Here is a 15,039-nt window from a genome sequence, read left to right as displayed (position 1 = left end):
CAGCTAAACGGATCAGAATTTTAAAGTTATCGCAAGAGCGATGAAGAGGTGCCAAGGAACGTTGTCGTACAGCTTATCGAATGAAACAATAATTGCGATGAAATATAATATTCCCTCGCTTGTCTGAAAATTAACGGGAAGTTACTGAAAACATCCTGATAATGCAACGCATTCATGAAATTGCTTTTTCCACGTCGACGGGAAATAATTCCTACAATTTCTTAACAAGATGCTGCAATAACATCCCATTACGATTGCTCGAAACATACAAATGAAATCATCCCCTTTATCCCTCTCTCTCCCCCGCTCTCTGGTTCGACTACAACGTCGAAACGCGAATAAGACACGGAGAACACGTATTTTCCCTTTATTACGTTATCCAACCTGGAACCTCGCAGGATCCTTTTCGTATTTCATTCGGACCGTGCACGTTCCGCCAGAGAATAGAGAAAATTCTGTCCGACAATGAAATACGATGTTTGATATAGCTCGAACTAAATGTACTGCCGGCTAATTTAATTAAATAATAACAAAGGAGCAGCCTCAATTTCGAGCGTGCAGGCACGACGCGGTCGCGTCGTTTCCTAGTCCGAAATTAGCTCGTGTTTTTCGAGATCTCTGCGCTCGGCAGCTCCCTTTGGAGCGCGCGCTAATTTTATGGTCCGTTAAAATATTTAGGAAACGAATTCGGGTATAACGGCTCGGCCAAAGTTCATTTTATTGTCAGATTGGTTTCGTTTCAGTAATTCGGAGCGTAATAATATCGTTCTCGTTTTAAGGTCCATCGTTCCTTAGAAAACCACTACTCTTAATCACTTCCACTACGACTTCAGAGAATTCCGTTTCAACGAGCAGGTTCATTTTATTAAGATATTAATAAGGAATTAAAACGTGACATCGAAATGACGATGAAAATTCTAAATTCTATTACCATTTGGTGACAGAGGATGGATAAGAACAATATTCTATTAGATCTGCACTGTTTCATGGAAATTAATCCCGCTTTACAATTGCTCTACTTATTATTCATTTTGCACGTAACGTTATTTCCTTTCAATGCTTCCCGTTTTAACCATTAATTGCTCTTGCTACTAATCGCGTGTTAAAGTTAAAAAGCTTTTTAATTTAATTCTCGTTAATATCAAAGCATCGTATGCTGCACAGCTACTGGAATTACGTAGGGCGTATAACTCGCGATGTGTATTTATATGAAATTACCAATTAGTATTGTAATTATACACACATTTCCGAAAATTCCCTTTTACCGTGCTATTAGCACACAATGCATGCAGCAGCAATAAAATACTACCGTCGGACTAATCTATATTTACCGAAACAACATCGTCACGAACTTTATGGACCATTACAGGATACGGTTATGGTTGACCAACCGAAGTGGTAGGTGTATAGTATAGATCCGTGAAACACGTAATATAATCTATTTCGTACCATATGCCATTCTCTATACGAAAAAGCATCGATTAAATCATCCTATCAATTTTATGTTTGCGATAATATTGCGATAATAATAGACAAATACACGGCCCTCGTATTTGAATCGAACAGTATTCAATGTTGTACAGGTTTGATGAAAGAACGATGAAATTTTTGACGAAAAAATTAAACGTCGAGAGAGAATGAATAAAAATAACTCACCATGGGTCACGCGGATCAGGCAGTGTTCTGTGAACAGATATCAGGTCGCTGACGTACTGGTTGAACGCGTTGTTTAGCCATCCGTCGTCCACGAGTTTTTTAATTTCGGCAGTCAAATTCGTCGGCAGAATCACGGGCCTCCCCATTTCCCCAGGTGCGCTGGAGTCCTGTTCACGGGGAGCAACAAGTACACCGCCGCCTGAAAAACAAAGGGGGCATCGCAAAAAATTGGTCGACGAACGATTTTTCGGATGCGAAACGGGACGCTCGCCTGGAAGTTTAACCGTTTCGAAACTTATATTGGCTCGATTCGCGGTGGCTCGTCTACGCGCTCGTGAGACCAGCTATTCCAGATTCGCGTTCCAAATGAGACTAATAACTCTGCGGGTACTAATAATTCAGGAGCCAGTCTGTAACTCATTAACAAGACAAATTGACCCATCCCGTTCGCGCGGTATTCTCGCCGCGAATTTTGTATGCGGTGAAACGCCAGGTATGCGCGAGAGAAGGAACGGGCAGAAATTAGCATTCCCATCCGATTGTAAATTACGTTTTTTCAGACATATTACTATACGATAATAATTATAATTGAATTCGTAAACATTTATTGTCCGATATCTCACGAAACGCGAAAGTATATACTCCAGACAAATCTCCAATAGATTTCGAAATAAGAGCGAAGTGCGCAACTCGTAGAAACAGGTGAAATACTTGAAACAGCTATAATTCGAGCGAAGCGCTTACTGCACTTGTTCCCGTTTCGTTAAATCGTTGATTTCCTAACGAAAACCATCGCGAAACCCAATTCCGCGTTCACGAGAGGATCAAGAGCGCCGGAAACGAACGAAACACAAACGAGGCCAAAGGGAAGTCGCGGGCACTGCAGCGACCGAAAGAAAACGGAAGACGGCTGCGAATTGAATTTTCAGAACGTATCCGGACCGTTTCTCTCCCCTCGTCTAAGAGCTTTCTCGCATAAGCCCGACTTTTATTTCTGTCGACCTTATTGGCGCGAGGCGGAGGGTAAAGTGGCGTGCGCGCGAGTTCGCCCAGTTTTCACGGGCGCCTCGCCCTCGCCCGGAAGATAATTTCGTCCAAACCGTACGAGCAGCGGCCGGGTGTACGCGATGCTGTTATAAAGAGCGCGACAAATTGCTTTAGAACGGCGAACAGGCCGTTGGGAACTTCGACGCGGTGAAACTCCCCTTACGTGTCAACTTTAACGCAGCTTCGACCCTCTGGAAATTTCCGTTGCACCCTTTCGGGTGCATATTGCTGCCCCCTTTCGCTCCTGTTGCTCTCTCCCAAATATCATATGTTCCCCGCAATTTCACGATTTCACGTTCACATAAAATTCCTTTCGTCCGTTAATTGCAAGATAAACTCCAAACGCGAAGTTACGATCGAGCTATTCACCCCTAGACTGTACTCAACCCCTTCTACAACTTTCTCGTGGAACCGCACCCCTATAATAATACACTCAAGAAGAATAAAAACCAACGCGAGCCGTCGACCTCTTGAAAATCCATTTTAATTCGAAATCTTCAGCTCTCTCGCGGTTGGCGTCCCAGCAGCACCCCCGTTAATCCAGCGTACACCCAATTTCCCTCGATCCTCGCCTGAAATCCCCATCCACCATCCTATCCCCGAATAAACAAACGATTAATTACCTTGCTCCGGACCCGCTTGAGCCACCTTCGACTTGGCCTGCGCGTTCAGCGGCGTCTCTTTCCTGAGCGGCGCGGCCGCTGGCACGAAACCATTGGCCATTTGCGGCGCCGCGACGCCGGACGGCGCCAGCCCTTGCGCGGCGGCGTTCGCGCGGTCCTCCGTGTACAAAAGGAAGCAGACGGTGGCCCAGACCGCGGTGGCCAGAATGGCCACCTTCAGCCACAGGGATCTCCTTCTGGGGAAACCCATGGTCGACCGTCACCCGGGAGCTGTCTCCTCGGTATCCACACCACTTCGTCACCCTGCTACCTCGTCGTTATTCGAGCACGGTTCGATTCGATATCGTTCTTCAGCCGGCTCGAGAGGTCGCGTTACCTCAGCAACATCCTCCCTCGTCCTCCTGTCCAGTCCCCTTTCGAATTTTCAATAATTTCAGGACCGTGCGAGTGGCTTCTCTTCAAGGGCTCGATTCGATCGGCTACCGCGTCTGGCGTAGAGTTTTAAGCTGGCTCTGGTTAGGATTGATTTTTTTCAAGAGTCTCGTCGATCGAGTGGGATCGACACCTGATATGCAGACCTGCTAGCTGGATCATCGTTGGACCTTCATTTCCTTTTGATATGATTCGATATCAAATCGTTCGTTGATCGATTGCGTATGGCGACGGTTCTGTTGATTGTAGATGTATGATATGAGTTGATATGTACGTTTTCTGGTTCGGTTTCGTCAGGTATCACCGCATTGTTTCGTCTGGAAAATAAAATTTTAGTAAGTTGTAGTAATAGGCTAGTTTGTATTGGCGTAAATGTAATTTTTTGTTTTTTTAAAGGAAAATATCAAGGGACAGTTACTCGCTAGTGGAATAAATAAAGAGAGCGTGACAATTTTAATATTTTCCAGGGAGCAGTAGAACAAGGACGCGTTGGGTCAGACGTTGCAGGAAGATCAGACGACAGGCGTAATACAATAAAATAGGAAACACGTCTGACAAAAAAAAAAGATATTTTATTAAAAAGTGAAAAATAGTTCGTGGCAGTGAATACTTCGTCCTGCTTCGCTTTATACTTTTCGAAACTGTTTAACGTGTGACCCGATTCTCCAAATAATTACCGTGGTCTCTTGTAGCTATTTTTCTTCCACCCTAACCTCGTTATGAAACTTTAACTTTAAAATACTCGATCGCACAATCGTACGTATCATGCGTCACGTAGAAAATACACTTAGCAATGGATAAGAATCAAGCGAGAAAGAAGTTTTACTCGCTTAAGCAATTATCCGACTTCAGAAATCTTATTCCAAAGACATTTTAATCAGCAAAGTGAACTGCAATTGCGGCACGAATTTCCATCCATCATACACTTTCATCCCCAACTAATTTAGCAATAATGCGTTGCTGGAAGAACGAGTTTCCCGTTCACGGGGTTTGATAAGGCGTACTAGAAACAGGGTTACGCAGTGGAACGCGATAAGAACTACAGACTCGATTAATCAGTCGTCTCACGTCGGAACTTTTATTAATCTAGTTAAAATCTAGGTGATGAAGAAAGTTGGTTCGTTTGAACTTTGCGCCTTAATTAACGCAAAAATCGGCGATAATTTTTCCCAAGTTTCGCGGACAGCTGAGAGATTAGAGTGACGCGGGGATGAAGAAGTATCGGTCGCGGTAACCCTTGGATACGATTATAAAAACAAAAATCGATGGTCCCCGATAACGGAAATGTTCGTTTCGTCGCGGCGTCGAGTAACCGCGAGGATTTACGAGGACAAAACCGAGACGCCGAGAAATATTTACTAAAGACACATTTGCGGTGCTATAGAGCAACGCGCTCGGAAGATACACCCATAAATTAACTCACGCGGTGTAATTGAGTAATACATCACCAGACCGGGATTTCATTAACCAAAGTAAATCATCCGAGGAAATTTCGTTTGCAGTAAAACTTTTGATTATACCCGGGAAACAAGCGTTTGAAAGTATACCAATTCTGCCGTGCAACCAACTAAATTAATCAACCGCAAGCCAAGACTTCTCCAACTGTTTTACCTATCAAAGAAGAAACAACAAGCGCCGCATTGTATTTATTACAATATCTGCTTTGAGAATAAAACCGTGCTATCGTCGAGTGTAGACGTGTATCTCGTTTATCTCGACGAATCTGAATTCGTAACGCAATTATATTCGCCATTTAATTGCAATACGATTAAAGCCCTCTGCTGCTCAATCACTTCACCGAATGTTCATTAATTAACAATTTTTTAATTCAAGCTTTCAATCGGTGCACCTCTTTAATTAAGCTTCCGATTTCTCGTAATCGATTTCCGTGTCCATCAAACTGTTCTTATTTCGACTGTACGTTAGCGATTCACTCCTCAAGTTAACAGTTACTTATTCAATTATGCCTTAAATCGATCAATCACCGTTGAATCGCGCTTAAATTCAATAACCCAATTACCTACACCACCTATTCCCCCGTCTATCGTTATTCAACTCGTGTATTCTTTATTCAGCAAAGGAATTGACTCTCCAAACCAATAGACAACTATCCAAACGCTCCCTAATTGGATTGCTCAATATTTAATCACGCCCCAGTTCAATCATTTATTCTCCGATTACTCCGAAACGCAGCAACGAAATTGTCATCAAATTTCCCGGAACGCAATCACCGCTACAGTCCATCGTTTCCTATTTATAATCAATAAATCTAAGTCTACATTCCGATAACCACCACTCGTGACGATAATTTCCAGGTGAAATAGTGATTCGTTAAAACACGTGGAGCGAGGCGAATCGTTTTGCGAACGAAACAAACCGAACTTCGTCGACTTTCCGAGGATCAATTAATTAGAACCAATTAGAAGAAAAGTTTCGAGTACCGATCTAACGCGAGTGAACACGTAGCGAGCCGATTCGAAGTGCGAACGACATCCATCCGGTCTTCGACGTTCCCTGAATGGCTCATCGAACGACTCGAGCGATTCCTCCGCGAGTTGAATCCTCCGCGTGCGATGGAAGAAGACGAGGTTCCCGCGAGTCGGACGGGACGAAGTCGAACGACGATGCCTGGCGTACAAACTAAACCAACCCCCGGGCGATTTCACCGCGGCGAAACGAAATTGTTTCATTCGACGGCTCGTTACGCGGATGATACGCGCCTTGTCGCGCCGCCGATGAGATTAAATTCCGCTTCATAGGACGCCGGGGATACGGGCAATTTTGTTGACGTATTTCAATTAAACAACCCGACGGAGATCGCGCGGATCTGAATTTCGTATTGCCTGCGCGGCGCCGTGACGCGGAGTTCCGCGAGGCGGATCCGCGCGAATCTCGATGCACGGACGGATATCGCGGCGCGTTAACGAGATTGTGAAAGTTTAAAACGCGCCAGCTACGCCTCCCGCGTACGATTACGCAAAATTCACCGCGTTCAGAAATGGGGGAATTGTTGCTGAAATGTCTCGCGGCTCTTCTTTCGTTATCTTAAATGCGAACGACTACTGTTGTTCGTTGGTCAGATCGTTCGTGTCTGTGACTATTAATTAATTGTGATGTATACTTAACGATGCTTCGATTGGTGTGGAAAAATCATACGGGAAAAGCGTATCGCGAGGATTAAAAAACAATCTCTTCAGCTACGGAAATATTGCGAAAACGTAGTTCGATCGTGAAATTAACGGAGTCCATTAATAATTAACCTCGTATATTTCCCGGCGCGCTCAACGATGCGCGTTCTATTGAAATTCATGATATTTCCGCGCAGAATTTAATTAGCCCGCACACGAACTGATCGCGAATGAATAACGATAATTTACATTTCGTTTCGGCGCTGCTCGCGGATCTTTAACTTCTCCGTGTAATCCTTTCGATATAAAAATCGCTCGATCGATTCTCTTGTTCTTTTAATTAACTTTTTCGCGGCGCTCGTTTCGTGCGATTGCATTTCGCGCGACGCGATGCATTATGCGACGTTCAATTAGAACGGGACGATAGGAAAGCGTGTTTTGCGGATCGCTCGAATCGATACACGATTTAGCGCTCGCACGCGAAATATTAGAATACTCGGGCGCGCTCGCGTCTGACCTACATCAGATGTCCACGAGGGCTGAAAAAAGAAAAACGGAATACGACATTCCTATACGATCTCGCGTCGCGCGATAAGAAGCAATAAATTACCTTTAATTAAACAGCTTATCTGCGAAATTATTCCATTATGTTTGATGTTGGGGTAAATTTTTATTGCTCGCAACGCGAAAGTGTACGCCCCGGGTGAAAGCAACGGGAGCCTCGTTACCGCCCCCGCGAAATTTAAAGACACTCCGATCTCCCCGATCTCTTAAGCGCAGCATCTAATTACTCCCGAAAGCGGCGAGATCGTCGCAATATCAGGAACCCGCCGTCTCGCAGCGGCGCGGCGCACGGTGTGCATCAACGGAACGCCCAGCGGGAGAGCAATTTCGGCGGAGAGTAATCGCTTCCTCTCGACGTGGTGTTTTCAAACGCGGCGGTTACGCAGCAGCTCCCGCGGCAAGAGACAGGTTCGCTGTATCGCGACACGGATCGGAATTGTTCGCGATAAGCGGTCGTGTTCGCGGCTCGCCGGGAAAACTTTCGCGGTGCACGCAATCTCGGAAATTGTCTGAGGTCGTCGCCGTCGTCCGGCTATATCGTATCGGGGAATCGAGCGTCGCATTCCGGACGCCTGCACACGCGAGACGACGAAACACACCGGGGGTTACGGGATAACAGCGCATTGCTCGCGACGAGCTCAACGGAGCGTGTGGCTCTATCCGCGTACCAACGTTTCCAGGACTGCTGCTCGAATTTTATGGGAGAAAAGGAAACTGTGAAGAATCTTCAGAGATGTACTGTAGTAGAGTAGAAATCTTGAGAGTCGATTCTTGCGATCAAAATATGATGAAACAGCGAATCTAAAGTAGTAGCGCAGCGACGCGTCGCGCCAGTGGTAGTCTCGTACTACTGGCGTACGCTCTTTATGAATCAATTTCATTAGAAACAACGCTTCACACGTAATATCGTTCTTCATCTTATTTTCTTGTTTTATCGGGTAGAATCATGTGTTTTAAATAGACTTGATAACTAAAAGAAAAAAAATACTAAAGGAAAAGCAGTGTACTTCACCGCGTTCGCTACGTACCAACTGCAACTGCTTTCCTTGCCGCGATCGCTACCTCTCATATAATAAAAGAAACGCCAGTCGACCTCGCGATGATCCAATCACGAAATACATCGATGTATCCGAAACTCTTACACGTTCAATTTCGTACAAGACTCGAAACGATCCGACCGATCTTGAGTCCATTTTCAGAGCTGATACGCAGCGCTCAACTACGCTCGAGGATTTCTACCGTGAGAAGGGTAAAAAGATTCTCCACGCGAGAAGCTTTAGCCAGGGCTATATAGATACTTATGCGTATGCACGTCTACCGCGATTCTGTGGATCTGCGAAAATGCAATGGGCTCCTTTTCGTCGTTGCACCCGTATGACTGTGAAAACAGGAGCTGAGACGCTGAACGCTTTCCAGGATCTAATGGTGTGACTGTTGGTATTTCAACGAGGGCGTACGGGGCGAGCTTTCGGTTCGCGAGTGAAAAAAAGTGGCGCGTGCTGAAAGGGTGTGTTTTATTAGGTCGCTGGAGTTTTAGAGTTAGTCTTTAGGGTTAAACGGGGAATGGTAATGGCTAATAATTCTAGCGGGCACGGTGTAATGGAACTTGTGCGTGATGTAAGGCGCATTAGTTCTGACATATCAAACGACGTTGAACCGTATAAGACGCCTGAATTACCAGATTTATGTCAGGCGATTTAAAACACCTTGTAACATTAAGTTATGGCATTCATTAGTTTTACGGGGTCTTAAATATTTGTTTGCATTTTCTGTCGTGTATGCCATTATTCATCTCGTAATTCACTACCCCGTTAACCCTGTCTTAGTAGTCATAATCATTTGCAATGATACGTCTTTCGCGCATTCCATTAAATACATTGAAATACGTTCGAGGAAGCAGCAAACGTTCCTTCGCCGTCCTGATGAACTCTGTAATAACATGAAAAGAGTCCTCTGGGCGAAGGAAACCCCGGTCGAGCAGGAAAAATTCTCAGCCAAGTCCCTCTCGCTCAATATTTCCTTTCCATCACGTGTCGTGGCGCGCAAAATTACACATCTTACGTATTCCGACCGCTGGCGCGGCTCGAAACGTTCGACGAGCACGAGGAAACTCAGAAACCCCGAACGGCCATTATCCGCGGCGTATTTCCAGCCAGTCAAAAAGAAAACAATTTTTCTCCGCTCTCATCGATCATGGATTTCCCAGAGTCGGCCATGCGATAAACTCTGCTCTCGTCGGCCGCGGAAAGTGTCGTCGATAGTAACGGGCACTAAAAACCGAACGAACCACTTCGCCACGTACGGTCCTGGCAGTCCTCGGGTTCGTTCGTTCGCTCGTGCCCTCCGACAGACACTTTTCTTCGTTGGGCGGACACGTGCGGCTACTCCAGACACGCCGATGCCCTTCCACTTTAGCGGGAAATGGAGGTGTCGTAGCGTCGTGGACGTAGGGGGCGAGCTGGCGTCCGCCGCGACGAGAAATCGTCCCGTTCGATTGTTGGAAATGTAATAATCCCGCGGCGAAGTGCAATCGCTTGCACTACGATCGACGGACATTGTGTCCGCGGATATACATGCACGTCCAATACTTGGACAGTTCTTTACAAATTGAGTTTTATGGACTGACCGTGATGACGCGACGAACGCGACCGCAAATAACGCTGGCTGTGACGTTCACGTCGTCGACGCTCGGTCAGTTTCGATTCGAAGGGGTTGTTACTGGGTTTATCCGAAGAATTTTGGATATTCCAAAGAAAATTGTTCGAGGCTCTAGTTTCGATACGTCGAATTTTTAATTTTTGAAAGGATTTACCGTTTTGATTTATTGTTTCACGTTCCAATGATTGTATAGCGACCGATTTACAAGCACAACGGATTAGTTGCCTTTTGTGGATATAATATTACGCGTTATCTGCGTGCACACGGAATTAACTAAATGTGACACAAACTGAACGCTGCCATTGCATTTTGTTATAACTTAATTCCGAATGGAACAATTATGACAATTTATGTAGTCCACTAAAACACAGAGGTAGCGTTGAAATTAATTCTATCTAATGGAAGCAAAGTTGGCTATTCCATTTTTACTCGAATGTAATCAACTGTAAAGCGAAATTTATGCTATTGATCGCCATTATAGAATTGTTCGTAAATTAATTTTCAATCGAATATCTGAATATCTATTAATTTATTCAATCTCCTGCAGAGGCGGAATTAGTATTAACTATTCCCAACGGATAAGGTATTTAATATTTTGTCTCCCTCCGAGTGAATAATCATGATTCATTTTAATAGACTCGGGAAATTCATTTTATAATTGAAATCGAAAGCCTCTCGCGCAGCAACTCATACTTTCCGCTTCCATTAACGAATACAAACGCGATTTTCAGCAATTTTTACGACCGACAACTCAGCGTCGGTCGAAACTTTTCTAACACGCTGCCAGATTGCCCCTGTCGAATCTGTACGATAATTAATTTTGATTTCCCATGAAACACGCCAATTCCGCGACAACTTCCGCCGTTCGTGTTCCACTTTTCTCATGGATCCGCGCGCAGTCCGTACCCTCGTTAACCGCAACTTTATGGAACTGTAGCCAATCGACTCCCATATCCGCGTTACCCCGAAGAAAAGGATTCTCACCGATAAGTTTCCACAACGACGCGAGTGTGAGATTACTTTTTCGAAAGTTCGTTACATTCCCTAGTCTTTTCATTTTTTTATTCCTCTCTGCTTCGCCCTCTTTATCTATCTATCTATGCATCTGTCTTTCTTTCATTCTTCTTATAGCAAGTTTCTTTCGTGTTTCGCGAACTTGCGTTACACCGCCACGCCCCGGATAACATCTCGGTCGCGTGTCCCAGTTTATTCGCCTGCTATTTTCACGGAGCGATTTACAACCCCTGTTTAAAGCCAAACAGTAATGGACAGACACTTGCCAGCGCAAGGTGTCCATAGTTCGATACGCACGTGTACAATTCGAGCCTCTCAACTCGAAATTTCATCTGCAAATTGCTTGAAAAAATTGTCTCGGAAGAAAATCCTGCAACATCGAGCGCGACTTTTGAAATGAAACGTTCTTAGTCCAATTTCGAGTTTCCTTAAAGATACTGTCGCTGGGAGAACGACAAAACGGTCGAGCAACAACGGAGAACCCGCAGAAGGGAACAAACGGTCCGATCCGGTAAGAAAATAAACCGACCTGGCTTCGACAGCGGCGAACGCGAAAGAAAAAGGAGGCAAGTAGGACAAACGGCGCAGAGAAAAGCGGGACGATGGATTTCGAATCTACATGAGACCCAGAGACGCCGCCATAAGACAGATTGGAAAAACAGTCGGAGCGTTCGAGAGTGGAGCGCGTAAAACGCGCGTGCTACTGCGGAGCGGACGAGGGGATGAAAGTAAATCGGCGCTTTCCTTTTCCACGATCTGGCGAAAGGAAGGGGATGGCAGACAGGGAAGGAAGAAGGAAATAGCGGCTGCTTCATTTCTTTATTCGTAGCTCGAGCCTTAAGCTTCCTCTTTGTGCCCTCTGTTTCTTCTGTTCCCGTTTCTGCTCCCTAATTCGAGCAAAGTTCGCGAAACGAGGGTCAATATTGTTCTTTTTGGACGCGTGCTAAAAGTGCCCTCCCTTTGTCTCGTCCCGCCGTTTCCAGGGACGAAAAAGGGAGAGATCCGCTCTTGCCGCCTTCCTTCTCTTAAATAATGGAATTAATGAGCGTGAATGTTTTCGTCAGGAGTCAGCGAGTCTCTGAGCATAGTCTGCTGTTAGAGAATATAAAACGAACGTTCGCTACTGGTGATCGTTTAAATATTACTTCCTATATAATTTTCTGCAGAAACGTAGGTTTCCAGTTATTCTTGGAAATAAATTCCTAACTTTAAATTTTAACCCTTGACACATCCTGACTATTTTCTTTTTTTTCTTTGCAACCGACTCTTTTTCTACCATGGTTGCTTTATGCAAGCTTTATGACTCGTAACTTCGCTGGGGGAGCGTGGAAAAAGGGCACGTAAAGTTTCGCTTCGAAAAATGGAAAGTTGATTAATGATGATGCATTGTACGCTGTTTATTCCTATCAAAGTTGTCGGGTGTGAAAACTTACGTTTTCTGATCTTTTGTAAGGACGGAGGGGAAAAGCAACGAATCGAGGCTAAGGGAACCAGTGCGCTTTTATAACTTTGTTCAATTTATTTCACCTAATGAGTAACACGTAACGAGTAACAATGAGAGCTTTTTAATTAAGACCTAGGAAACAGAACATAATGGCTATTGTACGGAAACACGGTTCCAGAGGAACAAAAGCAAATGGATAACCACCGTGTCGAAATGAAAAGTATGTTTCGTTCAGAGTATAATAAGAATCTCCGAAGGATGCAGTAGGAATTTATAATTTATGCAAATTGTCATTTTTTCACTCTGATATTCGCATTATGATGCAAAGAATTTTCTAAGCCCATCGATGCGCGAAATTGCACCGTCGAACGACTACAAGCTTCAGAGAAGAGCAATCTTACGTTATTAATCTTCGTGGGTTATCAACGCGAGGCATGTCAAATATTTTAATTATGCGATAATATTCCGTATAAATATGTAATAATATTGTACCAAAGAGGTTGTTTCTGTAATATCGTGTAATTTCGCAAAATCGGACAAATTTAATTTAGCCTAGAAATGATATGGAAAATGTATTCAAACGCATTTACGTAAATATCGCCAGGCTACATATTGCGAACCGATGTCAATTTTATAGAAATCATATTCCACACCTCCCGCGTAATGCTTTTCGAAAAAACCAGATATCGTATCCGATGGTCCACAAAATATTCCCCAAACAGAAATAAAAATTATTCCCGTGTATTGTAAAAGTGCAAATTTACACAGATTCAGGGAAAGCCGGTGGTATGCAACGGTGAATACTTCGAATAAATCGCAAAAGAAAGATAATACCGACGGGGGTGGGGGATTCGCTCGTTTTTGCGTATTGAAATTTATACACGGCTGAGCAACTTTATTCGAACGATATGTAAATGGCAATATGTTTTGCGCTTCCGTACTCCGCGGGAATAAGTTTTTCTCTGGTCCTGTTTAATTCGTATGAAACGAATTTAATTCGTATCGTGGAACGGAACCTTCGTTACTTTCTAATTTTAAACGAACCGCCAATCGACGCGATACATTCAGGAAATATTTCATGCTATTTAATTAATCACGTTATCGGGGTGTAGCTTAATTTATAGGTCGATTTGTAGTTAGACTTGTAATGAGACGAGTATTTTCGAACTCCTATTTAATGCTTTATACGACAAACCCGTATATTTAAATATGGATATGGCAACCAATTGCCTTTAGAGTAAATTTAGTTCAGAGTTTATAATCTACATCTCATGTACGTCTCGATATTTAATATTTAAAATAGTTCGTGTTAAAAATAGCGAATGTTCTAAAACTCACATTTGACTATTTAAAAATTCAGTTGCTATAAAAGTAGAGAATGCGTATGAACCGGTGGCTGGCTGTCGCTTAATTTAATTTAGAACGATTCCATCCTCCCTAAATTTTAATTAAATCCTATAATTCGTTTCGAAATTTAAAACCAACTATTTTCGTGTAATTAAAAAATTTCACTTGAAACCCAGCCCGGGTAAAAATGCAGGGATGATACAAAGTGTTGTTCGATTAAAGAACCCGAAAATTCGTGAGCTTTAAACGTGCCTCGGAAAACCGGAACGTGTCTCTCCTATCTTCCATCCGGTAATGGATTTTTGATTTAGTACGGTGCATTTTTTTTTTCTTCTGCAACGCGACTACCTGGCACGGTTAGGTTACGAATACTTCGTACCCATTTCCAGTGGGAGCCAGCAGCCATTTAATCAACCCTCGCGATACCTGTACGATTTTGCTTCGCTTTTCGAAATCGTGCTACTTTTTCGAGCCGAACCACCCGTGGAGAAGCGCTCATGTGCATGCGCAACGTCTGTAATTGGTAATAGGGGAGCAAATTGCAGTGGAGAATTGCTACCCTTTTGCGTGTACAAAGGGCAGCAACCCAGTTCCCGTTCATCTCGTCAATATCCAATCGCGTTTTCGTGCAATAAAAATCGACCATCCGGGTTTTTTTACCGTTTTTTCCTCTTTCGTGTTAAAGGTAGGCTGTTTGGTGGTATGGTTTTCCGAATGAAAAATTGACGATCGAGCGGTACTCGTTTTTGTTGTTTTACGCGTGAAAAATTGACGAATTCCATTGTTACTATTGACTTTTTATCTGGTTTAGAATAGAAAGCCTTCTGATCGTGCCACACAGTAGCGAAACAATTACATCCGTTTTGGCTGAAATAAACAGAGGCAGCAATGCTCGCTTCGTTCCTTTCACTGTGGCTACAATTTCTCGTTTACTGCACGCGAAAGTGCATCTGCGTTGGCGGAAAGGATCTGACGCCATGTACAAAGTGGACTGCAAGTCCGTTCCTATGATAAAACCAGTCGTATCTATACTCTATACTCAAAATGAGAATCGAGCCACGAATACAACTGACATTAAGCCTACGAATTCGATAAAAGTGTGACGCGCTATCGTACGAAATACAAC

At 43.9% G+C, this 15,039-nt stretch overlaps 1 protein-coding gene across 4 annotated transcripts in view; it reads right to left on the bottom strand.

The window, feature by feature from the left end:
• The window catches only part of Pgant9 (polypeptide N-acetylgalactosaminyltransferase 9), a 211,458-nt gene that overhangs the window by 50,038 nt on the left and 146,381 nt on the right, over window positions 1-15,039 (bottom strand). For all 4 annotated transcript variants that reach the window (XM_076902872.1, XM_076902857.1, XM_076902849.1 and 1 more), the window contains 2 exons: window positions 3,327-4,075; window positions 1,657-1,855 (listed from right to left, as the gene is read on the bottom strand). In XM_076902872.1, the coding sequence (XP_076758987.1) occupies window positions 1,657-1,855; window positions 3,327-3,576 (449 nt within the window). In that variant the 5' untranslated portion in view covers window positions 3,577-4,075. The remainder of the gene's footprint in view (window positions 1-1,656; window positions 1,856-3,326; window positions 4,076-15,039) is intronic.

This window comes from Xylocopa sonorina, chromosome 1 (assembly GCF_050948175.1).
Source record: "Xylocopa sonorina isolate GNS202 chromosome 1, iyXylSono1_principal, whole genome shotgun sequence".
Taxonomy (NCBI): domain Eukaryota; kingdom Metazoa; phylum Arthropoda; class Insecta; order Hymenoptera; family Apidae; genus Xylocopa; species Xylocopa sonorina.
The sequence above is the reverse complement of the archived record's forward strand: the minus strand, read 5'-3'. Positions and strand labels throughout refer to the sequence as shown.